The sequence below is a fragment of the Panthera leo genome, chromosome A3, assembly GCF_018350215.1.
Source record: "Panthera leo isolate Ple1 chromosome A3, P.leo_Ple1_pat1.1, whole genome shotgun sequence".
NCBI classification, from domain to species: domain Eukaryota; kingdom Metazoa; phylum Chordata; class Mammalia; order Carnivora; family Felidae; genus Panthera; species Panthera leo.
In genome coordinates, this window is record NC_056681.1 from 131566007 (window position 1) to 131592748 (window position 26742).

Consider the following 26742-nt stretch of genomic DNA (forward strand, 5'->3'; position numbering starts at 1 on the left):
GGGGCACCTGGGTGGCTCAGTGGGTTAAGCATCTGACTTCAGCTCAGGTCATGATCTCACGGTTTGTGAGTTCAGGCCCCGCTTCGGGCTCTGTGCTGACAGCTCAGAGCCTGGAGCCTGCTTCAGATTCTGTGCCTCCCTCTCTCTCTCTGCTCCTCACCTGCCACAGTCTGTCTGTCTGTCTGTCTCTCTCAAAAATAAATAAACATTACAAAAAGTTAAAAAAAAAAAAAAAAAGGTGATGTCTACCAAGTTTCTGTTTACTCCCTCCTTCCTTTGTAACTAATAAGTATTTGTGGGGAGATACTTTGGGACTGTGTAAAATCATGTTTCTGTCTGTTCCTGCTTTCACCCATTGGTTTTAGTATCCATTGAAGTTTCTCACCTAAATTAATTTCTACTGTGAGGATTGCCAAATACTGATATTCTGATTCAATATTTCTTCTACATTTTTTAGTTGGCATTTTACTATAAGAAAAAGAATTCGTATACATTTATTTATACCAGAAATTCTTTTTTTATTCAATGGGTTATACTTCATTATTATCATCATTCATTTCAATACTCAGATTGTCCCCCATTTGCCACTGGGAGCCCTTTCAGATTGGCTTGCATGCCCTTTTGATGTGATCCAGTCAATCTTTGTGTATTTTTTTTAATGTTTATTTAATTTTTTTAATTTTTTTTTTTTTTTAAGACAGAGACAGAGCATAAGCAGGGGAGGGGCAGAGAGAGGGAGACACAGAATCTGATGCAGGCTCCAGGCCTCTGAGCTGTCAGCACAGAGCCAAACGCGGGACTGAAACTCATGGACTGTGAGATCATGATCTGAGCTGAAGTCACGCTCAACCGACTGAGCCACCCAGGCACCCGAGGGAGAGAGGGAGAGCGCAACAGGGAGTGAGCACAAGTGGGGCAGGGGCAGAGACGGAGGGAGACACAGAAAGGTAAGCAGGCTCCAGACTCTGAGCTGCCAGCACAGAGCCCGTCGTCGCAGGGCTCGAAGCCAGCAACTGCGAGATCATGACCTGAGCCAAAGTCGGCTGCTTAACTGACTGAGCCACCCAGCCGCCCCAGTGTACTTCTTTACTTTAAACAACAACAGTAACAACTTTAACTTGAAATCATTATAAATTCACAGGAAGCTACAAAAATAATACAGAATGTTCCTTTTTTTGACCCTTTACCCAATTTCCCCCAATGTTTACATCTTCCATAACTACATTATCAAAATTAGGTTATTTGCATTGATAGGATGCATGTATATAGTTTTATGTCATTTTGTCACCTGAACATAGCCTTACTTTTGCCATAAAATGCTAGAGGCTCATTTTATAATTTTCCTGCTCTAGTCCTAGAATCAGTCCTTTCTCTAAGGATCCTTAATTCCTTTTAGAGGAGAGTACTAGTTCAAGACCATGCTCTGGGGCATCTTGGTGGCTTAGTCGGTTAAGTGTCTGACTCTTGATTTCGGTTCAGGTCATGATCTCACTGTGAGATCGAGCTCTGAGTCGGGCTGGGCACTGACAGCGTGGAGCCTGCTTGGGATTCTCTCTCTCCCTCTCTCTCTCTGCCCTTCCCCCGCTCACACTCACTCGCCCTCTCTCCTTCTCTCTCTCAAAATAAATAAGTAAACTTAAAATTTTTTTTTTTTTAAATCTGTGTGTCTCAAGCTCTCCTTATCTTCTCTAGCCACACTGCCCTTTTTAAGGTTTTAAAATCATGACAGAGGTCAAGTCAATGGGAGTGGGGTACGAGGTAGCTCTGGAGCAGCTGGGGCTTTCACAAGAAGGAGTGTGGGAGCCACACCAAAGTCTTAAGAGGAGGGAGCTGGCAACATATGGAAGAACTGAGCAAATTAATAACTTTTAATACTGGGAGAAGGAATGAGCTTTTGCTATTGGGAGAAGAGGTACAAATATGGGAAAAGACAAAAGCTAGAATGAGCACATGGTATTGGAATGGAAGTGGGGCTATCAGTCTAAATAAACACATGGTTTTCAATAAAGATATATGCAAATAGAGATGTAGATTGAGTGCACACACACACACCTGTGCTTCCTTCATCTGTCCGCCGGAAGAGTCTAAGCACAGAAATACTCCAATAGCAGTGAGCTTACCTAGCACCCAGAACGTGGTTTTGTTGGTTTTTTCTTAAGTTTATTTATTTATTTTGAGAGAGAGAGAGGGAGAGGGAGAGAGCATGCGCACATGTGCAAGCCAGGTTAAGCAAGAGACTCTTGATTGTTAAAATATCACCTTTACTTAGACAAAATCTGTTAATTTTTTTCCAGAAATATCTGCCAGCATACTATTAATAGGTACTTGTTATCATAGGCAAGGCCACACGTTGGAGTACTTGTTTTTTTTATAGAAGAAAAACAGTCATTCATCCAGAAGTTCCGTAACTTTTAAAAGTCCATTGTGACAAGATAGCCAGAAAACTTTTGTATGAAACTTTGTCTCACAAAGTATAAAACTCTTTTATACTTTAATGATCTTATTTTTATAAATTTTACAGTGCTGTATGAAACTTTGTCTCACAAAGTATAAAATTCTGTTAACAATCTATTATCGTAAATATTAGTGTTGATGAAATGTTGTACTACCTTGCCCTCCTAAGGGTTTTTACTTCTTAGTTGTAAAAACTTGTTCTGTGAATGATGCAGTGAATGAATTTCAATTTGTGATGCTACACATGTAGTTCCAGAGGCAGTTTTATATTTCATTTAAAGTATCGCTTGGGTGGCTCAGTCGGTTGAGCGACTGACTTGGGCTCAGGTCATGATCTCATGGTCTGTGAGTTCGAGCCTCGCGTTGGGCTCTGTGCTGACAGCTCAGAGCCTGGAGCCTGCTTCTAATTCTGTGTCTCCCTGTCTCTGCCCCTCCCCCACTCATGTTCTGTCTCTCTCTGTCTCAAAAATAAACAAACATTAAAAAAAATAATAAATAAATAAAAAGTATCAGTGGTTACTATTAACAAAGGTTTTTTTTAACTATTGTTTTCATTAGTTTGCTGTTGAGAATATATTTTCTTTAGTTATATATTTCTTCATTGTAATAGTATCTGACCATTTTATTCATTCATTCATTAAAAGGGTAGTGTTTTATTTTTAATGTTTATTTATTTGTTTTTGAGAGAGTGAGAGAGCTCATGCGCATGAGGGGGAGGGGCAGAGAGAGAGGGGAAGACAGAATCTGAAGCAGGCTCTGTGCTGTCAGTGCTGAGCCCAACATGGGGCTTGAACTCACAAACCGTGAGATCATGACCTGAGCCGAAGTCGGATGCTTAACCGATTGAACCACCCAGGTGTCCCGGTATACAACCATTTTTAAACTGATCAGGCTAGAAAAAGTGAGTACTTCCTTTCAACTGTATAGTAAACCTCTCTTATTGTAGAATTTATTTTGTTACTTATTTCTTCAACATTTCAATTATTTTCTGTTTGTCCTCCAAAGATACCAGCTATCAAGAAAATGCACTTTAGTTTTTTACCATACTGTTTTTCATATATTTTAGCCATTAAAAAAAAAACCTTAGTAAGAAGAACTAGTGTTTCCCAGTGGTGTGTGAGTCTTTAAGAAAAATACCTTCTTTTGATGTTAAACTAACAAAACAAAAAAACTGAAACATAAAAGAGGTGTCCAAACATTTATCATTAAGTTTAATGGTAAACTTGGTAAAAAGGAAAATTGGTAAAGTGCCGGAAAGAATTCAGGCATGAGACATTATGCAAAGAATTATAGAGATTTGTTTCTGTATTCTTGTTGTTTAGGTTTTAAATATCTTTCTAGTTGTGGTGGCTTTGGTTTTGTCCAGTCACAGACATGAAATACAAATTCTGAAAAGCTTTGTGTTCTGGAACAATCATGTGCCATAACTAACAAGGTTTAGGAGAAGAAATGGGATAGGATCAGACTGTGTAAAACCTACACAACTTGCAACCAGAACGCTAACAAGAGCAGTAACAATAAATAAATAAATAAATAAATAAATAAATAAATAAATAAATAAAAAATAATCAACACTGCATCACAGATATTTGAATTTCTGCAGCCTTAAATCTTGAGGGTTGTGCTGTTTTCTCTGAGATTTAGGCCCACAAAGGCCTTTACTTCCATAACCTTCTTTATCATGTTTTTGTTTTTGTTTCTGTTTTTTTTAACAAAGGAAAAATGTCTTCTCATCTTTTTCATCTCAACTTGTAACCTCCCTTGATAGCTTAATAACATGAACAGTGTAGGGGTCTTTGAAGCTACTGTTTATATTTTAGGAAAGCATTTTGGCATGAATTTTGGCTTTTTTCATAATGTCTTATATTTCGAAGACTTTCTTTTTAATTTGAGAAAGCTTGCCTGTCATTTAAAAACATTAACAAGCTGGAAAAAATCATGTATTTTACTTAACATTCTAATCATTCCCTTCTGTCTATTTGCATATGAGGTAATTGTTTTAGAAGTTCAGATTATAGCAGAACTATTTATTATATGTTATTAATGGTTATGAATGCAATTTAGTAGGCTTCAGGTAACTTAATTTTAGGGGGGTGATAGGATTAGCTTGCCATCGTTTTTAGCTTTATAATTTGGGCCATAAGAGCTTATATAAGGAGCAGATAAGGGATTAACACTGCCATTTTCTCTTCGTACAATTTGCATTTTAGTATTATCTTAAATCTGTGAATACATGTATTACGTTCATCTTCGGGTAGTTTTGTTGAAGTGTGGTCGGTAATAAATTGTACATATTTAAGTTTTACAGTCTGGTAAGCTTTGGCATATGTTTATACCCCAAAATGGATTGTCTTAAATCTCCTTGGAAATCTTTCTACTAGGGAATTTAAAAGAATTTAGTAGGTCATATTTACCTATAATAAGGTAAGATGCATATAAACTGTAGAATTTCACACTTCGGTGAAAGCTAACAAGAGTGCGATGTTACTGAAAACTTCTATATTGAACTTAAAATGTTTTAAGGTTAAATATGCAAAATTGTAATATCGTCTTCCTGCACCTTAGTGGATCATCTTATATATTCCAATTGAGTACATACAGCTAACTTAGGAGATTTCTGAGGTCTGTTGGCATCTTGTGGATACTTGGAAATACGGTACTAGGTCCTGGTATAGATAGTAGATAGAATTATCAGCCATAGAAGTTGATCATTAAAATTAACTCCGTGTGTGTTTGTATTATTACCTTTTCCTTTTGAGTGTAGGAGAAATTATGGTGATTTGTGAGTTCAAGTTAAGGATGTTCAGTGTTTTTAGGTATTTTTTTTTTTTAAACCAGGGTTACTAACGTGTATCTGAATTGACAAGAAATTCTTATTTGTATTTGGGGTGTTGTTATTGCCAGAAATTGAGCAATATGTAGAGGAGTGATGAATGAAATGATAGTTGATAATCAGCCTTTGTAAACTCTAGATTTGCCTGTATGGTTTTCAGATTGTTTTAGCAATGCGACCTTTTGTCTGCCAAGTAATAATGTATGTACTACCAAAATGTAAAACAGATCAAAAAATAGTATATTAGATTCCCTTAAGACTTGCTCATCTTCTCTTTTATTTATGGGGGAGTGAGTGTAGATACAGTAGATGAGAGAGAGAGAGAGAGAAAGAGAGAAGGAGGGAGGAAGGGAGAGGGAGATGGGACAGATACTTAATTTAAAAGGTTAAAATTTTTTTCTAATTGTTGAAGTGTTACTTAAAAAGTCCCCTCAGATGTGGAGAAGAAACATTGCTTCCTAGGTGAGGATGAAATATACCTTGCTTCTGTAGTTCCTGTTGAGAAAAATTTAAAAAAGAAAAAATTTTTTTTTAACATTTATTCATTTTTGAGAGACAGAGACAGAGACAGAGTGCGAGTGGGGGAGGGGCAGAGAGAGGGAGACACAGAATCCAAAGCAGGCTCCGGGCTCCGAGCTGTCGGCACAGAGCCCGATGCGGGGCTCGAACTCAGGAACCGTGAGGTCATGACCTGAGCCGAAGTCGGACGCTCAACCGACTGAGCCACTCAGGCGCCCCTGTTGAGAAGAATATTTTACTTTTTCAGTAAAAGTATGGGGCCACTGAGTCTGCAGAGTTACATATATAATTAGAAGGAAAAGGGTGTATACTTTACAAACACTTTTCAGTTTGCTCTTTTGTGGTAGTAGTTGTATGGGTAGTAGAAATAGCTGCTTCTGGTTAGAACTTCTGCTTCTGTTATGTAGCTAAATGGCTCCGTCCAACAGCTTTTCTCCATTATCTACATTCCTTTTCACAGTGGGGTTTTTTATGAGAATTAAATGAGAAAGAAAGTGACTTCCCTCGGCACAGAGTTGGCGCTCAATGTACATTGATGTCCTAATGTGATTTGTGGGTATATATTTTTGCCCTCTGATTTTCATGAGAGCTTGGTTTGTAAACTTGGTTGTGCCTTCAGAAGTTTATTATTTAGATGTGATTAATATTTGACTGGAAAACTGAGGATATTATATGTGTCAGAATAATGATGTGATTGGAATATTTCCAATGATTGCTTTTATGTGGGATATAAAATGAAAGGTTTAGGGGTGCCTGGGTGACTTAGGTGGTTAAGCGTCCGACTTTGGCTCAGGCCATGATCTCATGGTTCATGAGTTTGAGCCCCACGTCGGGCTCTGTGCTGACAGCTCAGAGCCTGGAGCCTGCATCAGATTCTGTGCCTCCCTCTCTCTCTGGCCCTCACCCGCTAGTGCTCTGTCTCTCTCTCTCTCTCTCTCTCAAAAATAAATAAACATTAAAAAAATAATAAAATAAATGAGAGATTTAAATGTCTATAGTTTAAAAAAATACTACTAGGAGCTAGTGACATACCAAATTCTAATAATAGGCAAGGATAGTGTTGTGTTTGAAATTCCTTTCATTCCATCTCATTCACCCAGCAGTTCAGTTGTCCACTTCTCATCTAAGTTTAAGAGTTACAGGAAACGTATTTTTCTTCACCTGGGAAATGTGATACAGAGTATAAGGTTATATGACTTCACGTTACCCCTTCCCTGCCAGCATTTCAAACACAAGTAAGAATTTAAAAGTGGAGGATGTCTTTGTAATAGAAAACCTTGGTTGAAATTTAGCAAACTTGAAGAGGAATTACTTACTCATTTTTATCTTATAATGTAATAATTAGCACCTGAGTCAGGATGAGGGGGGTTCTGGAGTATAAAGTTCACCGGCCCCACACCCCTCATTCATGTTTTTCATGAAGTTTATACTACTTTTCTGTACAAGTTTTAAACAGAATTTTAAGGAAATCACATTTGTTTTTAATTACCTAATATGTATTTGAACATTAATTAGTAAGAAATGGGGTATATCAAATATGTTTCATTTGGGAACGTTTAAAATTTTGTTCTCAGGGGTGCCTGGGTGGCTCAGTCGGTTAAGCGTCTGACTTCGGCTCAGGTCAAGATCTCGTAATTCATGGGTTTGAGCCCTGCGTGGAGTCTATGCTGACAGCTCAGAGCCTGGAGCCTGCTTCGGATTTTGTGTCTCCCTCTCTCTCCGCCCCATCCCCGCTCACGTTCTGTCTCTCAAAAATGAATAAACATTAAAAAAAATTTAAAATTTTTTTCTCAAAGGAGCTCGGTGTCCTTCACATGCCCAACCTAGTTAAATGTGATAATGACCACAAAAATGTAAAATACTTAGGAGGAGACTGGACAAGAAATATATAGAATATATGTAAATAATACTTTATTGTAGGAAATAGAGAATTTAAGTTGATGGAGCAACCCACCTTGCTTTTTGGTTGGAAAGTCCAGTCTTCCCAAATTAATCTGTTAACCACTATAAAAATTCCTGTTCAAGCTTTGGGTAGAAGCAACATTTATTTGAATTCCAGAGAGCCCTCAGGGAGAAAAAGAACATATGATTTGTAGGAGGCAGAACAGTGAAAAGTTTTAGAATTTAAAGTAGGACATGTTTCAGTAGAAATAAGGAAAGCTAGAGGTAATAAATGAGTAACTTTTTTGAAATCTAAATTTGTTAAAGTGTGTTCTTTAGTACTTTACATCTTGAACACTTAGTGAACACTTAGATTTTATACTATATTATCAGTTACAAAATGCACCTCAAAAAAATGTTAGAATTTAGGGGAAGAAAAGAACAAAACCACATAACTCCATGATCATATCACATTTCTATACTTTGTTGCATTTCCATTCAAAGTTTTTCATATGCATACTCCCTTAAGTAGAATGATCATACATTCAATATATTCTGTGCTTTCTTTTAGCATTAATATTTTATATTTTTACATAATCTTTATAACCATCATTTTTAATGGTTGCTTAACATAGCTCTAACAAGCCTTAATAAAATCTTAGTATTTCTTTACCAAATTTTTAGGTTGCTTTGAATTTCTTGCTATCATAATGTTGCTCCTAACACTTATGTGTTGTAGGTCATCATTCCTAGATTTTGATTGGCTGAAATAAAATTTCAAGCTGTATAAAGTTGAAGATTGAAAACTACTTGGGAATAAAAAGAGTTTGTTAAGTGGATTACAATATAAGTACATTCATAACAAAAAATAGGTATAGTGACTAGTCATTTTCAGATTTAACCTTTGTTTCACTTGGCTTTATCAACAATACATGATTAGTTATCAGACTAGCCCTGTGATGTAGATGTTGTATTATACTGATGTTGAAAATGAAATTTAAAGAAGTGAAATAGTTTTCTTTATGGAACACATTAAGTTAGTAATGTAACTTTTTTTTAAATGTTTTTTAAATTTATTTTTGAGAGGCAGAGAGAGACAGAGCATGAGTGGGGGAGGGGCGGAGAGAGAGGGAGACACAGAATCTGAAGCAGTCTCTAGGCTCCGAGCTGTCAGCACAGAGCCCACCACGGGGCTCAAACTCATGAACCATGAGATCATGACCTGAGCCGAAGCTGGATGCTTAACCAACTGAGCCACCCAGGCACCTCAGTAATGGAACTGTTTTTGGTTCCGTCTGTTAGTATCAAAGATGTGCTGATAGGCTTAGATGAAAAAGCCAAATATAAAGCACTTTATGCCCCTACATCTCTTGAATGTAATCTCTAAATGCAAAATATCTATTTGTATGGTATTGAAAATACTGGAAATAAAAATAACTAACATTTATTGAGTGATTGATCGATCAAATGGATAAGGTCTGTTTGGAGATGAAGCTTAAATTTTAATTTCACAACTTGTGGAACTGATCTATATTTAGGTTCTTGGCGGGTGGAAATCATATGGGCAGGCTTCTAGTTATAAAATGAAGGAGATGGCTCTGTATAATTAACTAAACAATTGACTGGAAACAGATTTGGAGGATTGTTCTTAGTCTTTGAGTGAAAATGTGACTCAAGTTGTTTTACCTTCTAGTAAAGAAGGCACTAGTAAACAAAACTTTACCTTCAAAATTTGAAAACTGCTGGCATAGCTGTATTGTTAGAGTGGCTTGACTCTCTCGCTTTCTCTGTGCATACATCCACAAAGATATAATAAACATTGCTTTGTGTTATTGGCCATTATCATCTCCAACATTTCTATTCTTAATAATACTAATTATTTTCTTTGTATATATTTGTTACCTTGAATGGGCGGAGTTTTTTTAGTGGGGCGTGTCCCAAAGTCTATGTATAGTACTTAATTTTGTGAGTAACAGATACGCAAAATATTTTTTAAGTTTGATTTATCTACAATCAGTATTAGAATAACAACTTTAATTTTATCTGCTAGTAGTTTTTCAACTGAATACCAGTGTTAAATTAGTAATAGGATTCAATCAGATGATGTATTAACTATCATGATAATTAAAAAAAATATTTTTTTAATGTTTATTAATTTTTGAGAGAGACAGAGCATGAATCGGGGAGGTGCAGAGAGAGAGGGAGACACAGAATCCGAAGCAGGCTCCAGGCTCCGAGCTGTCAGCACAGAGCTGGACATGGGGCTCAAACTCACGAACCGTGAGATCATGTCCTGAGCCACAGTCAGCTACTTAACCGACTGAGCCACCCAGGTGCCACAACTTTTCTGATATTTTATAATGAGGAGGAAAGTAACTGATTTTCTGTTTTATTCTATAGGGAGTAGTAAAATACTATATATTCCTTGAGGAGGAAAACTTTATTTTTAGAAGAAAAGATATACAATTTTGATTTATAAACCAAAGTACAGTAATACAAGTACAATTTGATCTTAATTTTATTCATGTGTTTCTGAACAATATACTACGTTATGCATAGTACTTTGATTCATATCTTCCTGTTGATTTAATATTTTTAGAAGAAAAAATTTAGAACTTAGTTAAAATACTAAAAATACTAATAATTACTGGGGCTCCTGGGTAGCTCAGTTGGTTAAGCGGCCTACTCTTGACTTGGGCTCAGGTCATGATCTCATAGTTTGTGAGATCGAGCCCCATGTTGGGCTCCTTGCTGACAACACAGAGCCTGCTTGGGATTCTCTCTCTTCTCTTTCTCTGTCCCTCCTCCGATCCCACTTTTTCCCTTTCTCTCTCAAAATAAATAAACTTAAAAAACAAACAAACTAGTAATTACTTGAAGGAGCATTGAACCCAGTCCCAACCCTGCTATTTTCTAACTGTGCGATTCTGAGAAGTTCTCTAAGTTTAATTTCTTCAATTAAAAAAAATGATGTTAATAACACCTACTTCTACAGTCTACTTGGAAAATTCAGTGAATTACATGAAGTGATGTTATAGAAAGTGTTTGCCACAGTGTCTGGTACGCAAGCTGTCTGTATACAGCAGCTGCTTTATTAACACGGGCATACTCACCATTAACTCTGCACTTAATATTTCGATTAATTCTTTTTCTAAAGCATTGATCAAATCAACTTATGATTCTTTGCACAGTTTTAAAAAATTAAAATATGAAATTGTTCATGAGTGTCTCAGAGATTTCAGTCTCTTAGCACCAGGGCCGGGGCCAAGCTTAGGCCTGTGAGGCACTTTGCCGTAGGCACAAAACTGAAGCGGGTGCCCCAAACCGACATTAATCAAGATAAATAATGTTTTATCACAGTATTTAAAAAATGTAAAAAAAAAAATGATGAACAAAATATAAACCTCAAAATTGTAAATAAAGTCAGGAACTGGAAGAATGCTGTGCTGAGCCACATTGGTGTGTGAGGGTAAAAAGGGCTCTAGAAATCAGGAACCTGTTCAAATACAGAGACTTTGGAAAGACTTAAGATCCGGGTGCCTGGGTAGCTCAATCAGTTTAATGTCCATTTTTGATTTCTGCTCAGGTCATGAACCTAAGGTTGTGGGACCAAGCTCTGCATTGGGCTCTACGCTGAGCCTGGGGCCTGCTTAGGATTCTCTCTCCTTCTACCCCTCTCCCCATGGCTCACGCGCTTTCTCTCTTTCTTAAATTTAAAAAAAAAAAAAAAAAAAAAAGGCTTAGTATCAGTGGAAATTGTATTCTTTGTTCAAGGAGGTTCTCCTTCCCCCTACAATTCAGAGTTCAGATTTTAAATACGTTTTTGATATAATTACTCTTTTTTTTTTAAATGTTTAGTTTTGAGATACACAGAGAGAGAGGGCACGAGCAGGTGAGGGACAGAGAGAAAGGGAGACATAGAATCTGAAGCAGGCTCCAGGCTCTGAGCTGTCAGCACAGAGCCCATCACAGGGCTTGAACTCACAAACCGTGAGAGCAGGACCTGAGCCAAAGTCTGTCACTTAACCAAATGAGCCACCCAGGCGCCCCATAATTACTCATCTTTAAGTGTTCTACATATGAATGTTACTGTTAGAAATGTATTACTTCATTAATGTACCATATATATTGTTTTAAGGAAGTAGGGAGTTTTAAGAACTCATTTTATTGTAACTATAGGTAGTTGAAAATATATATAAGCAAATAGGAAAATTTCTCTTATGCTTCATTAAGTTAGCTACTCAAGTTTATATAGCGAAGTTAATTTATAGGATGCAAAATGTGTGTGAGACACTTTCACCCAATACTCTTATTTCTTACTTTCCTCAATGACTTTTTTTCTTTAAAGATTCTTTTTTGTTAGGTGACAGGATACATTTAGTTTATTTAATTTAATTTGACTGACAGATCTTAGACTAAATATTGTAAAATAAGCATTAAGGATTTTACTCATCTGATGTTGATAAATGATAGCAGATATATTAATATGACTTAGATTTTTCTAGGTGAGATAGAGGGTATAGTGTAAAAATAATATGGAGTATACTTAAGTTTCAGAAGTTTCTCCACGTGCATATGGGTGGCTTAAAAATTTATATTTTATTTGCTAAGTTGGATTTCTTTGGTCCCACAGTTTTTAGTTTTGTATTTGTATTTGGAGTTGCAGTAACAGAAGGAGGAAATGTATGAAGAATTCATTTAAATAACATTTCCTGGTTACTTATCTGTATAGCAGATACATAGAAAATATGTTTCCAATTCATTTGTGTTCTTAACTTTAAAACCTGGATGTTGTTCAGTGTTCTATTAGAGGAATAACTTTAATTAAGTTCAGTAATGTTTAAAATATAAATGTATCATAAAATTCTAATACTGTCACTTGTAAACTGTTGGCTTGGGCAGATGTTTTAACCTGCCTTATAACTTTAGTTTCTGTGCCTACTGATGTGGGTATAACTGTAGTAACCTAGCTTATATTTTGTTATCAGGATTAAAATGCTGACTGCATGTAAAAATGCGTTGCACAGTACATGGCGCAAACAAGTCTAGAAAACTTCCTTTTGTTAGTAATAAATACTATATTGACTATGGTCAAGTTGGAATGCTAGGTATTATTTAAGGTCTGTGAGTGTGAACCCAAAATAATGTCTTCAAGAAGGTTTTTGTTTTGTTTTTTAAATGCGAGTACAGCAATCATAGTAAAACAGAAGTAGTAAGAAGGTAATGAATGGTGATTTGAAAATAACAAATTTATAGTTTAAATAGCTCTTATGAAAGTCACTGATGAGCTCCACACTCTAAATTCACAGCCTTAAATAACTATATTTGAAACAAGTCACATTGACTATGTATGTATCACTCTCTCATTCTTGCTACTAAGATAACACAAGTGTAGATTTTCTTCTTCCTTTATTGGTTCCTTCTTAGTCCCCTCTTCTCATTCTCTTAATGTTGGTATATCCCAAGACTCAGTCCCTTGGTCCTTTTTTATTTGTCTCTACTCCTTTAGCGATCTTACCCAGTTAAAAAATACTATCCATATGCTGACAACTCATAATTTTATACAATTTTCAGTTAAAGGATATTTTGGGCTGCATTTAACAATTGAAATTCCTAGCATAGTGTCTCTATCATTTTGCTTATCATTTCAGGCATTCCCAGTTGGTGAAGTCTTTCCAAACTTGTTCCTTTTGGGGGAGTAGAGGGGAGGAATGCATTTTATTTGGATATTTTGTTTTACTTTATTTTATTTTAAAGTTTATTTTGAGAGAGAAAGAGAGCACAAGCAGGAGAGGGGCACAGAGAATCTGAGGCAGGCTCGGTGACAGCAGAGAGCCCAATGAAGGGCTTGAACTCACAAACCCTGGGCTGAAAGTGACCTTAGCTGAAAGTCAGACACTTAAGCGACTCAGCCACCCAGGCGCCCCATTTATTTGGATATTTTAAAACAGATATTTAGGGGCAGTTTATAGTGAAAGTGAAATCAAGTCCAGCACTTCATTCTTTCTTGGCATTTAAAATTTTAAAGGCTCTGCATTCACAGGAAAAGTTAGGAAAATAAGCCATTACATACATATTTTCCACCATGATCATTATAATGGGAAAAATTGGGTGTTGGCTTGTACCTATTTGTTCAGGAAGGCAGTAGTATAATGCCCTGTTCTCTGCCTTCCTCTGCCTCTGATGTTAACTTTTCACATGTAGATAACCACAGTCCAGTATTGGAGGAGATTCATGTTTTCTCAGCCAGTAATATTAGAGATGTGGAGGATTTAGTAACTGGGCAGGTTTTCGGAGGTTAGCTCAGGACTTGATTGAAAGCTGTATCTGACTTACCTAGTTGTGCAGTTTTGTATAGAACTTGGGCATTAAGACTTCTTTCAATTTCTTTTGGGGCTGAGATTTTCATTCTAGCTACTGTTTTCCCAGTAGTCAGTCTGGTTTTGGTTCTTTACCACATCAAGGCCCTTTTAATTTTCCGCCATTGGTTTTACTGCTCCCTGCCCTTAAATCTTCTGTATATTTGTGCCTTTAGTTCCTATTCATTATTTGGCATTTTTCTCTTTGGCCCTTGAATATTTTTTGGCAGTGCTAGGTGGTTTTGATTTTTGTTTGTTTTGTTTTTGAATGTTCTTTTAAATGTGGTCCTGTCATTTATATGCACTTGGAAGTGATGAAAGGGACAAATAGTGTTAATTTTGTTCATTGCTTTGGAGTTTTGGTAGTAGGCTTTTCTTTCAGTTTTATTCTTTAAAAAAACTTTTTTTTTATCTCAGCTTAGTATCACTTTCTACAAAGGGAATCTGTTGAAATCACAGACACTGAAAAAAAAATCTCACTGCCTGGGCTTTATATGAAAGTACATAACAAGGACGATCGATCATAGACACAGGTTTTTAAGTCCTGAGCTAACCTAGCCATTGGATCTCAGTATTAATTTCATATACTGAAAATACTGGTGTCTTAAAAAATTTCATAATTTGTTTCTTAATAAGTGATACTAAATAGAATACATTTCAGATGTGAAAATTTATAAATATAAAACCTCAAGTATAAATGTACATTTTAAAATATATATTACCCCATACATTTTCTTCGGATATAAATTATTAGCAGATTAAAGTATTCTAGTATTATTCAAAAATAAATGCTATATAAAAAAAAACAATGCACAGGTGAGGTATTATTTGATCTTTAAAAATGGCTTAAGAAAACCAAAATGGTATTACTGATGAGTTGAACAACTGCTGAAAAAGCTTTCTGACTCTACCCTGGTAGGATATATTGTGGGAAACATTTATAAGTTATTTCCAGATTTTCTTCTTGACTATTTAATCTTTACATGATCCCATCTTCTTGTGATAACTTGTAGGGAGGATGTGGGATAAGCAGGGATTCAATCCTTTTATTAATGTCAAGCTGTAGCTTTTTTTGTTTTTCCCAAAGGATTTCTTTTTTCATCGTTATGTGTAGATGGAGACTTTAATTTTTTTCTTGAATGTTTATTATTTGAGAGAGACAGACAGACAGACAGACAGCAGGGGGAGGGGCAGAGAAAGAGAGAGGGAGACAGAAGCTGAAGCAGGCTCTGGGCTCTGAGCTGCCAGCACGGAGCCTGACGCTATAACCCACAGACCGCGAGATCATGACCTGAGCTGAAGGCGGCCGCCCAACTGACTGAGCCACCCAGGCACCCGAATGTGTAGATGGAGATTTTAATGCAGTTACTTTTATCATATCTGTATAAAGTGTTCATATTCCATTTGTTTGAAAAGTCTCTGAACCAGAAGAAGAAATTTCTTCTTGTAATAGAAGCTTTTGCCTTGTCAGTTAAAATTTTTAATTCTTGTAGAGGTAGGTTGTGGAGGTACAGAAGAAGGCTTTCCAAATAAATGCACCTTTCTTTGATTTAAAGCTATTAATTATGGGTATACCTAAAAAAATAAGTGATTCAGATTTTACATTTTAAACCAATAAATTTATTGCTATTTAACAATAGCAAAATTATGCCCAAAAGATATAGCAATAATTTGGTAGTTAAAAAGAGCCAAGTATGCTAAAATGCTGGAATCCTTGAAGCAGTTCATCTGTCCTGGAGAGGGAAATTGTGGGTGTATATATGTGTGGGATCTCAAAGTGTGACTTTAATAATCTCAGCTTCACTGGAAGTTGAATATTTATTATTTTTAATGTGTTTTTTTTCAGTTCAGGAGAATTAAGATTGTTTTATGTGTCTGCATTGATGATATCAGTGGGTTGGTTATAAAGAATTTTAATTTTGATAAAAGAAATTTTGTAGTTTACTCTTAACACCTGTGCCCTTTCTGTTATTAAATAATATTTTCATAAAATGTGAACAAAATATTTGAAGAATGAAAATTAAAAATATGAAGTATAACTGAATGGTAAATAAACATAGGATGTGCAGTTTCTCTGTAATTAGTAAATTAAAAACTCAAGTTGCCTTTCTAATTTTCCCATTTTCCACCGTACTCACATTCCTAAAAGGCTTTTTAATTGCTGTTTTATTTTTTAGCAATCCTTCAGTTCTTTGAGCTCCTTCTTTACTCTTCCAAGCTCCTCTTGGTGTTAGTCTGGCCATTGAGACTAGGGATGAGTTAAGTGTATTGGACCTTTAAGTTTTAAGTAGTGTTTGCTATGTCATTTCCTAATGGCATGAACTTGGATAAATCAAAGTCACTTACTATCTAAGCCTTAGTTTATACTTTAAAATGAAGAGTACTTCTTCATGCCCTCTTCAGAATTACTTGGGGATGAGACAGTATATGCAATAGTGTTTTAGAAATATTGTTACCTTCGTAGACATATCCTTTGAGTAATTAAAGACTTTGTTTCTTATTAGCTTTTCTTAACCCTCATCAAGTTATATGTATGTACTTTTTCTTATTTTGACTATAAATTTAATGTATGCTTGTAAAAAGTAGAGAAAATATAGAAAACTTGAAAAGAAATCTGAACATTGTGTTTTCCTGTATTTATGTTTTTAGGGGAAATTTACTTTTGAGACTGAGTTCCCTGAGTGTAAGGATAGTTAGTGTCATATTTATTTTTGGATTTTTCTGTTCTGTTCTTTGTATGCATTAGGCCAAAAAAAAAAAAAAAAAAAAAAATCAATGCTTGTTAAGTGAATGGGAACTTCCTTAGGTTGTCTGTCTTTCTTTCTTTCTTTCTTTCTTTTCTTTCTTTCTTTCTTTCTTTCTTTCTCTGTCTCTCTCTCTCTCTCTCTTTTTGTTTTATGGTATAAGTTTTGGGTGTACAGCTTTATAATTGACATCTTGTATACACTACAAAGTGATCACCACCACAAGTCTTGTTACCATTCATCACCATACAATTGACCCCCTTTACCCATTTTGTTTACCCCCCACCCCTCACCCCCTTCCCTTCTGGTAACTACTGGTCTGCGTTTGTTTTATTTTGTTCATTTGGGTTTTTTTAGATTCCACATATGAGTGAAATCATAGGGTATTTCTCTTTCTCTTTCTGACTTATTTCACTTAGCACAATATCCTCAAAGTCCATCCATGTTACTGCAGTTGGCAAAATTTCGTTCATTTTTATAACTGGGTGGTATTCCGTTGTATATACACTATCTTCTTTATCCTAACTATTCATCTGTTGATAAACACTTAGGTTGTTTCCATGTCTTGGCTATTGCAAATAATGCTGCAGTTAGCTTAGGGTTGTAAATATTTTTTCAAATTGGTGTTTTCATATTCTTCAGATCAATACTCAGAAGTGGAATATCTGTCTCATATTGTAGTTCTATTCTTAGTTTTTTGAGGAATCTCCATACTGTTTTCCATAGTGGCTGCATCACTTTACAATCTCATCAACAGTGTGCGACGGTTCCCTTTTCTCCACATCTTCTCCAGCATTTGTTACTTTTCTTTGGTAATTCTAGTATGTATTAGGTGAAATCTCATTGTGGTTTTGATTTGTATTTCTTTAATTATTAGTGATGTTGAACTCTTTTCATGTATTATCTGTCTTTGGAGAAATGTCTCTTCAGATCTTCTGCCCATTTTTTAAATCAAATTTTTGGGTTTTTGTTGTTGTTGAGTTGTATGATTTCTTTATATATTTTGAATATTAACCCCATATTAGATATGTGGTCTGCAGATATCTTCTCCCATTCAGTACGTTTTCTTCTCTGTGCAGAAGCTTTTTGGTTTGATGTAGTCTCCTTTATTTTTGTTTCTCTTTCCCTTGCCTTTGGAGTCAGATACATATAAAGATGTCACTGAAACCGTGTTAAAAGGCTTACTGCCTATGTTTTCTTCTAGGAATTTTATGGTTTCAGGTCTTACGTTCAAGTTTTTAATGGATTTCAAGGTAATTTCTGTGTGCGGTATAAGACAGTGGTCTAGTTTCATTCTTTTGCATGTTGCCATCCAGTTTTCCCAACACCATTTATTGAAGAGCCTGTCCTTTCTCCATCATATGTTCTTCCTCCTTTGTCAAAGGTTAATTGTCCATATATGTATTGGTTTATTTCTGGACTTTCCTTTTTATTGATCTGTGTGTCTGTTTTTGTACCAATACCATACTGTTTTGATTTTTATAGCTTTGTGGTATAGTTTGAAATCTGGGAGGATGATCCCTCCAGCTTTGTTCTTCTTAAAATTGCTTTGACTATTTGTTACCTTTTGTGGTTCCATACAGAGTTTACAGTTATTTGTTACAGTTCTGTGAAGTATGCCATTGGAATTTTGATGGGTATTGCATTGGATCTGCAGATTGCTTGGGTAGTATGGACATTTTAACAATATTAACTCTTCTAATCCATAAGTAGGGAATATCTTTCCATTTATTTGTGTCTTCTTCAGTTTCTTTCATGAATATCTTACAGTTTCCAGTGTGCAGGTCTTTCACCTCCTTGGTTAAATTGATTCCTAGGTATTTTATTCTTTTTGATGCAGTTGTAAATGGGATTATTTTCTTAATTTCTTTAGTCTGTGTGTATTTCTGTCTCTTTTTCTTATTTGAGAGAGAGAGAGAGAGAGAGAATGGGGAACAGAGGCAGAGAGAGAAGGGGAGAGAGGGAAAGAGGGAGAACGGAGGGAGGGAGAGAGAGAGAAAAATTTTAACAGTTCTATGCTCAGCGCAGAGCCCAACATGAGGCTCGATCCCACGACCGTGGGATCATGACCTGAGCCAAAATCAAGTGTCAGATGCTCAACCTACTAAGCCACCCAGGCGCCCCTGTGTGCATTTCTTAAAGTCAAAAAGGCGTGGTGAAATTTTACTGGGCATTTAAAGAGAGAAAGGAAGACATCTGACTAGCAGAAATAATAGTGGGTGCGTATTTTAAGCTGATATTTTTCTACTGGCTAAAATAACAAAGGAAAACATGATACAATCATTCATAATATTCTCTGGCAGAAGTTAGGAAATGAGTTAAAACTGTTGGATATGGAACCATTGGACAATTTCATATCAAAGTAGATTGATATTTATTTAGCAAGAACAACGTATAAAATTTAAAGACTTTTTTTTAATATTTGGAAATTGTAACAACTTTCTTTTTCCTTTTTTTAATTTTTTGTTAAACAGGATGGCTTAAATTCCTTGGTCCTTGATTTGGATTTTCCTGCTTTGAGGAAAAACAAGAATATAGATAATTTCTTAAATAGATGTGAGTAACCTTCATATTTGATCCTGTAACTATACTTTTGATAAGAGATTTATGTGTGATTAACATTATAGTCTATAAACTATTTAGTTTGCTAGTTGGTTCACTTAAATGCTGCATTCTTTATTTTTAAAGAAAAACTGCAGATCTAGTTGCAGTATGTTAAAGTTCAAGGTTTTATATAAATTATTCAGACTAAGTTTAGCACAGGTTATTTATGGCAGTTCAAAGAGAACTTTTAAATTAACGCCAACAATTTTAAGACTTAGATTTACACTGCTTAGGAGACTTAATGAGCCTTATGTTTGTATGAATGTAGACATGTCGGTCTAGGTAATGAAAGATAATGCGATAACAATTATTGTCATCTATGCAGTAACTTAATATTTGCCAGCATTGATGTTGGAGTGAAGGTGTAGATGAGGTTGAATTCTAAGAATAAATTCTCAAGATAATCTAATACACACTTTATATCATCGTAGTAAGCTTTTTAAGTTGGAATTGTTAGAGACTGGGCTATTTTCATGATTAAACAATCTTGTCTTTAGATACTATATCTACAATATGTGATTACTACTTCCCAAAGAAGTAGACTATGAAAATTTATTACTAAGATTAGCCTTGCAAGTAATTTCATAGCAGCTCTCGGCCGTGATTCAGAATGCACTGCTAGGACGCGTGGATCCTCATTGTTCAGCTGTCATCTTGTCAAGCAACAGAATAGCTTAATTCTTACTTTTTGGTTGTCAGTACTGTTTGTTTTATATGTGTTAATAAACCATGGAATTTTGGTTCTTTCATGTAAAGTTAATATGTATCTTAGCTTTTTAAATAGCAACCTTTGAAAACTGACAGATTTAGCTAAAAACTAATCCCAGTTTCTTGAAATGAAAATTTGTTTACAAATATGGTGATTATTGTAAAGTATTGTTTATAAATGTAATCTTTTTTATTGCAGATGAGAAAATTGTGAAAAAAATCAGAGGTCTACAGATGAAGGCAGAAGACTATGATGTTGTAAAAGTGATTGGGAGAGGTGCTTTTGGTGAAGTGCAGCTGGTAAGAAAGTATTTGTTTTCTTCTTTTATATTATTTTTAAAGACAGGGTTTTGTGAAATACTACCAACAGCCCCTGAGTCGATGTTATTTTTCTGCCCAGCCATGCCAGAATTAGTTTTGTGAGCTTGGTCAAATCATTCCATCTCCGAAAACCCTCAGTGTCTTCGCCTGTAAAAGGAGGTAATTGTAAACTGATACCCCACGTTTCTTGTAACTCTGAAACACTGAGATTTAGAATCAGGCCAGTGTGGTTTCATACATGACCTTTCCAGCAGTTAATATTCCCCAAGAACTATTGTGTTTTTATTTAATATGTTCAGATTAATAACATTTATTCTTCCTTAACAGATTTTATTTAGATAATATGAGAAACATTGTAGTAACTGAAAGACATAATAATAACTGAAAGTACATATGAAATTTATCTTTGCAGATGAAAGTGGTACCAACTGGAAATATAAATGTTTGTAATAAATGTCATTTGTATTAATGAGGAACTGTAACAATACTCCTGTTTTTGTCACTCGAATACGAAATTCCACTTTTTGTCCTTACAAATTATTGTCTTTGATTAAATTATGGGGTCAAATTCTGTCTTTTGCTCAGTAGTGTTCTTCTGTTTTTTGATGGAGCATGAGAAAAACACTGATCACTGTGTGTTAGCATAATTTCTTTAGGAACAAGTCACTTTTGCTTCTCTTTCATTCCTTCTTTTTTTGATAGGTTTATTGAACTTGTAGATCAGGGTAGTGTAATAGGTGTGATATATATCTATAAGATATTTGAAAAAGTCTGTTATGCTTAAAGAGGATATGGAGAAATGTCAATGAATAAGCATATGGAAAGACAGTTTTATAATTTAATAGACATATAATTTAATAGACAGCTAATTTAATAGCTGTATCCTAAGGAGACTGAGGAAGGCATGAATTGTACCTTGGACAGAGATCCCCAGGGACAGATTTTAGAGTTCTCTCTTCTCCTATTCACCACTTTATTAATAAGGCATTTATTGTATGGGGGCAGTGGTGACGCGGTGAATAATTTTGCAAATGAGTTAAAACTGAAGTATGAGGATGATTTCAGATGATAAGTCAAAATCCAGAAATCATTAGTTGGGAAGGCCATTGGCCAATAAAAGTGAAATTTAACCAGAATAAAGAACTGTACTTAGATGTGAAGAACTCAAGAAATAGATTCCTTAACAGTAATTATAAATTAAAGAACAATTTTCCTTTAATGTAAACCAAGCAAGAGTCGTTGGTGATGTGGCTGTCCAAAATAGTAGAGGAAGTTTGGATCGCTTTGATATAGGTGTTGTGTTCTCTCTTTTGAGATGATTGGGCCATAATGGAATACTCATTCTCTGTGCACTGTTGCCCTGTCTTAAAAGGCATGTTGGTAGAGGGTACTCAAGGGATGGAACGCTCAGGGACTTGAAATGATGCCATCTGAGGTGTGGTTGAAGGGATTGAGATGTTAATTTGGAGTAGATTTGAGGAGTGGGCTGCCTTGGAAGGTAATGTGCTTTTTGTTTGTTTTGTTTTGAGTCTCTGAAAGTGGTGTAACTTCGCTTGGAGGGGGGAGCGGGGGCGGGGGGAGGGTCAGAGATTAGATTACGTGGTAGTTGAGTTGTGACAGGTCCTGCAAGATAGTGGAAAATACAAAGTAGTTGAATCTTATCTCTGCCTTGGCCTAACTCAAAGATTATAGTGAGTACAGACAAGTTTCTCAATCTTTCTGAGTTCCAAACTATAGAATACAGATGATAATACCTGTGTCATGGGTTTGTTATAGGGGATTAAGTGAATTAAAAATAAATAAGCCTGGGGAGCCTGGGGGGGCTCAGTTGGTTAAGTGTCAGACTTTGGCTCTGACACTCACCACTTGTGAGTTCGAGCCCCGCGTCGGGCTCTGTGCTGACAGTTCAGAGCCTGGAGCCTGCTTCAGATTCTGTGTCTCCCTCTTTCTTTGCCCCTCCCCAGCTCATACTTGATCTCTCTCTCCCTCCCTCCCTCTCTCTTTCTCCCTCCCTCTCTCTCTCTTTCTCTCTCTCTTCCTCCCTCTCTCCTTCCCTCCCTCCCTCTCTCCTTCTCCCTCTTTCTCTCTCAAAATAAATACACACTAAATAAAATTAAAAAAAAATAAGCCTAGTTATAGTGTTCCCTGTTAGCCACTATTAAAATTATTGCCTATTTGATACATAAATTCATAATACAAGTATTTGAAATAAATACATTGTTTCTTCATAATCAGGATTCAGTGTAGACAAGAGAGAATAGAATTTGGAATTCTGTTTTTGAAGGAAATGTGACAGTTTTTGGCTTGTCATGTTTTTGTGGCAGGGTAGTCATTGTTCTGTGTTAGGTTAGTTTGATAATTCAAATTCAATACGTTCAAGAAAGAAAAGGAAAAGAAGAGGGTTTTATTTTTGTTGTTAACTTTCCATTCCAAATTTTATTTTCTATAAAACAAATTCACATGTTTTTAAAAATGAGAAACACTTTAACATTCCATTAATCTGCTGACCTGACCTAAGAACTTGGAGCATGTTTGTTTTGGCGTTAGCTCTTTGTTCTGTTACCTTTGGCAGGGAGTCTTGAAAAGAAGGATAAGTTTCAAAATGAAAAGTCCAAGTGCTTCTTCCATCGTCTTTTAGAGTTGATTTGCATGTGTTAGATAAATTAGTTTGACAGCTGTGTAGGCAGTATTCCACATTTGGCACATCTTTATGATTATGTTTTTCTAGTCATCCAAAGAAAGTTTTACACTAGTAGGTGCAGATTTGTCTTACGGAATACTTTTTTTGGTCAGGTTAAAAATGTATTACCACAGAGGGCCCACTAGTCCGTTTCTACAAAGAAAATTCTCGTTGTAAAAGTAACTTTAGTGTGCCACAGCAACTATACTGTAGTATTTAGGAGCTAGAGTCAGACCGCTTACACTTGACTTCTGACTTGCTGACTAGCTGTCCGTGCAGACACTTAATCACTGCAGACACCGTGCAGTTACTTAATCACTCTCTGCCTCAGTTTCTTATCTGCTAAATGAAGATAACAGTAACATTTAAACCCCATAGCATTAGTGGAAGAAATAGATGTAATTAAATTTGGAACAGTTTCTTAGAATATAGTAAGTGCTTAGTAAATATTAGCAGTTAATTGCCACACATGAAATGGTTCATGTATCCTTCCATCAATGAAGTATTTAATCAGGATCTGTTTTGCTTCAGGAGCTTTGCTAGCTTCTAAAGATGCGATAACATAGCCTCAATCTTTCTAAAAGTGGTACTTCTGTGGAAGAGATAGGAATTTTACTTTAAATAAGTGAAGTATTTTCAAATTATGATAAATACGATGAAGGAAAAGATCTGGATGTCATGAGAGAGAATAACGGAGGGATGTGCTTAATTCAGGTGGGGTTGTTAGGAAAGACCTCACTGTGAGAAAATGACATTTGAGTTAGATGTAAAGAAGTTAGGCACATGAAGAAGAGGGACTGGGGTGGGAGTCAAAATACAGAGGGAATAGCATGTAAGAATGCCATGAGTCAAGAAAGTACAGGGGTGCCTGGGTGGCTCAGTTGGTTAAGTATCTGACTCTTGAGTTTGGCTCAAGTCGTGATCTCATGGTTTGAACCCTACGTCGGGCTCTGAGCTGACAGTGTGGAACCTGCTTGGGATTCTCTCTCTTCCTCCTCCCCCTACTCCCTCGCTCACACTCTCTCAAAATAAATAAACTTTAATTAAAAAAAAAAAGAGGAGGTGCTCAGTCATTTAATTTATTTGAGCCTAAATTTCTTCACCTGAAAAAGGCATTTATTTATAGATTGAAAAGTTCTATAATTCTAGGTGGGCAGAATTGGTTTAGCTTATTATCTTTTTTCTCCCATCTACAGAGGTGATGTATATTTATGTTTTTATATCATGAAAAGTCTGTAACATGGGTGATCTTACCTGATACCACTATTTTTAGATTCTACTGTTTAGGTCATTTATCACATCTCATTTTTATGGAAAATAATAATATTCTGTATATTAGGTTGATTAAGAGCAATACTTCGGAAGAATAGTCAGAGTCAACTACTTTTGTTTCTATTCTATCATGTATAGATTTTCTGTCATCAAAGCTTTAATTTCCTTATCTCGGAGTAGCAGTAATAATAGAACATACAAGAAATTTTTTGAGGACTAAATTAAACTCTACATGTGTGGTACTTACCAGGGGTCTGGCACATTGTAGGTATTAAGTAAATACTGTCTGTTGTCACTTTTGCCAGTTTCTAAGGATTTATAAATTTAAATGTTTTAATCTTTTAAACTATTTTTTAATGTTTATTTTGGAGGGGGGGGGAGAGAGAGAGAGAGAGAGAGAGAGCAAGAGTGAGCATGCATGAGCTAGTGGGGGTGGTAGTGGTAGTGGCAGAGAGAGAGGGGGTGGGGGAGGGAGGGAGGGAGACCGAGAACCTGAAGCAGGCTCCGTGCTATCAGCGCAGAGCCCCACTCGGTGCTCAAACTTATGAATTGTGAGATCATGACCTGAGCCGAAGTCGTATGCTTAACCGACTGAGCCGCCCAGGTGCCCCTAAATGTTTTAATGGTAAATGAATAATCCGAAGTGTTGCTCTAAATTTTATATGTATTTATGTGTGTTGGTTTGCTAGAGCCACTGTAACAAAAAGCACCTACTGTGACTTAGCCAACAAAACTTAATTTTCTCACGGTCTGGAGGCTACAAGTTCAACATCAGGGTGTTGGCAGGTTTGGTTTCTCCCGAGGCGCCTCTCCTTGGCGTGTGGATGGCGCTGCCTTGTTGTGTCCTCACATTGTCTTTCCTCTGTGCTTGCTTGTGCCTCCTGTGTCACTGTGTGTCCTAATTGCCTGTTCTTAGAAGGACACCAGTCAGATTGGATTAGGACCCACCCTAATAGCCTCTGTTAACTTACTTGCCTCTCTATAGGCTCTGTCTCCAAATACAGTCACATGCTGAGGTGCTAGAGGTTGGCTTTCAAAATATGGGGGGTCAGAAGGAGACAGCACACAGTTCATCCCATAACAGCATGTGTATGTGTGTTGGGATGAACGTTGCAGTGAAATTACCTTTTTGAACAGGTATGCATGCTTATTTCTTTGTTTACAGTTACATAGGACATAATCTACTTTTCTCTGAAAAAGAAAGGTATGAATTCTAGTCTGGCAAATGTCTTCTTAAGGTACATATTTAGTCTTCATCTCTGGTAATAGAATATACATTGTTCTTTAGTATTCCTTTGTTAATTGATTAGTAAATGTTTATTTAATGTCAGGTAACCGTTATAAGCTTTGGCAATACGTCGTATAGGTCAACTACTCAGACAAGGCACCTGCATTCATGGAGCTTTTATTTTGAGCTGGCCACTATTATAGTGTCAAAAAGAAATAGTGGCCTAGCTTCTAAAAGAGAGTTCTAAGTTAACCTTCTTAAATGTAATGCGTGTATCTTAGGAATTGCCTATTTATGATTCTTTATTGGGGAAATGTATAAAAAGTTTTCCTGTTCAATAGTGGAAATACGTTTAGCATTAAAAAAAAAATCTTTTATGTTTATTTATTTTCGAGAGAGAGAGCGTGAGTGGGGGAGGGACAGAGAGAGAGGGAGACACAGAATCCCAAGCAGGCTCCAGGCTCCTGGCTCCCAAGGTGTCAGCCCAGCGCCTGATGTGGCACTCAAACCCATGAATTGCGACCTCATGACCTGAGCTGAACTTGGCCGTTCAACCAACTGAGTGACCCAGGCGCCCTTAGCATTTTTGTTTTTGAAGTTGTATCTTATTTTGGAGTTTGGGGCCACATGTTTAGTTGGGTTTGTGATGTTGCCTACTCACTTTTCTTAAGAAAAGTATTCATTAAATTTTTCCTGTGGTTTTATTTAAAACTACACAACTAATATATGAATGCATTCTTGCTCTCAAAGGTCTAAATTGCTTAGAATTGGGTAGAATAAAATGTGAAAATCTCCTTTTATCATGTCTTCTCTTTATTTCATTTTCAAACATAAATGTAACTAGCCTCTTGGTATTCTTTTAGTGCTTTGATAGTTGGAAACATTGGGAACTGATACAAAACTAGGACCAAATTATTTTCAGTGGGTATTTATATTTTATTGTAATTGTTTTCATTCTAGAAAAGTTAAAACCTTTCCCTATTGAGTTATAAAAATTGCATCGATGCCGATTATTCTTCCTTAAAAATAAAAATTCTTTTATTTATGTGACAAATACGTTTCTAGTAGAAGTGAGATAGCATTATGCTTTTTAAAATCACTGATTGTCCCACTACTGAGAGATAACTACTTTTATTACT

General features: G+C 36.0%; 1 protein-coding gene across 3 annotated transcripts in view; it reads left to right on the top strand.

The window, feature by feature from the left end:
• Window positions 1-26742, top strand: part of ROCK2 (Rho associated coiled-coil containing protein kinase 2) — a 133604-nt gene that overhangs the window by 37656 nt on the left and 69206 nt on the right. For 2 of the 3 annotated variants that reach the window (XM_042933665.1, XM_042933664.1), the window contains exons 2-3: window positions 19265-19346; window positions 20302-20402. In XM_042933665.1, the coding sequence (XP_042789599.1) occupies window positions 19265-19346; window positions 20302-20402 (183 nt within the window). Of the gene's footprint in view, window positions 1-17900; window positions 18044-19264; window positions 19347-20301; window positions 20403-26742 lie in introns of those variants that run through there. The other variant, XM_042933666.1, reaches the window with a different exon arrangement.